Source organism: Penaeus chinensis, chromosome 41, assembly GCF_019202785.1.
Source record: "Penaeus chinensis breed Huanghai No. 1 chromosome 41, ASM1920278v2, whole genome shotgun sequence".
NCBI lineage: Eukaryota > Metazoa > Arthropoda > Malacostraca > Decapoda > Penaeidae > Penaeus > Penaeus chinensis.
In genome coordinates this window covers 15,697,536-15,698,111 of record NC_061859.1, presented here as the reverse complement: position 1 = coordinate 15,698,111, position 576 = coordinate 15,697,536, and the positions used below count along the sequence as shown (strand labels likewise).

The 576-nt window shown below is 55.6% G+C and overlaps 1 protein-coding gene across 1 annotated transcript in view; it reads right to left on the bottom strand.

Moving 5' to 3' along the window:
- LOC125047563 (mucin-2-like) overlaps positions 1–259 on the bottom strand; it is a 9,524-nt gene extending 9,265 nt beyond the window's left edge. The window contains exon 1 of the mRNA XM_047645838.1: positions 27–259. Within this exon, the coding sequence (XP_047501794.1) occupies positions 27–259 (233 nt within the window). The remainder of the gene's footprint in view (positions 1–26) is intronic.
- Between the last annotated feature and the right edge of the window lie 317 nt (positions 260–576).

Here is a 576-nt window from a genome sequence, read left to right as displayed (position 1 = left end):
GACGGCGGGCAGATGCGGCTGCAGACATTAATTGTTCGTAGATGGAGGTGCAGTGGAACGGTGGACGTGGATGACAGGTTGATGGGACGTTGTTCGCAGACGACAGTGTGATAATAGGGCTACAGATGAGGGGCTTCCGCGTCGGCAGAACAGACGCATAAAGAGTCGCCATAAAGGGGACTGTATGATGTACGTCGTAGCAGATAATGTGGTGAGATGTAGAAGTAGACGTGGCAGGTAACACCGATGCCGTCGTCATACTGTCATACAAGTAGATGAACGTACGGCGGGATGACGGAGCGGTGGGGGGCGAGTGGGTGTGTGGGAGGGAGACGGGGAGGAGGGGGGGGTGAATACCACGGTGGAGGGGGGTGGAAAGGGGGCTACAGGTTCAAAGGGAGGGTGAAATGGGCTGCGGTTTCAAAGGAAGGGAGAAGGGGGGCTAAGGATTCAAGGGAGGGCGAAAGGGGGCTAAGGGTTCATTCAAAGGGAGAGAGAAAGGGGGCTGCGCGATCGAAAGGAGAAGGGATAGCAAACTTCAGGCTGAAGGAAAGGGGGAGAGAGAATTGCAAGTTT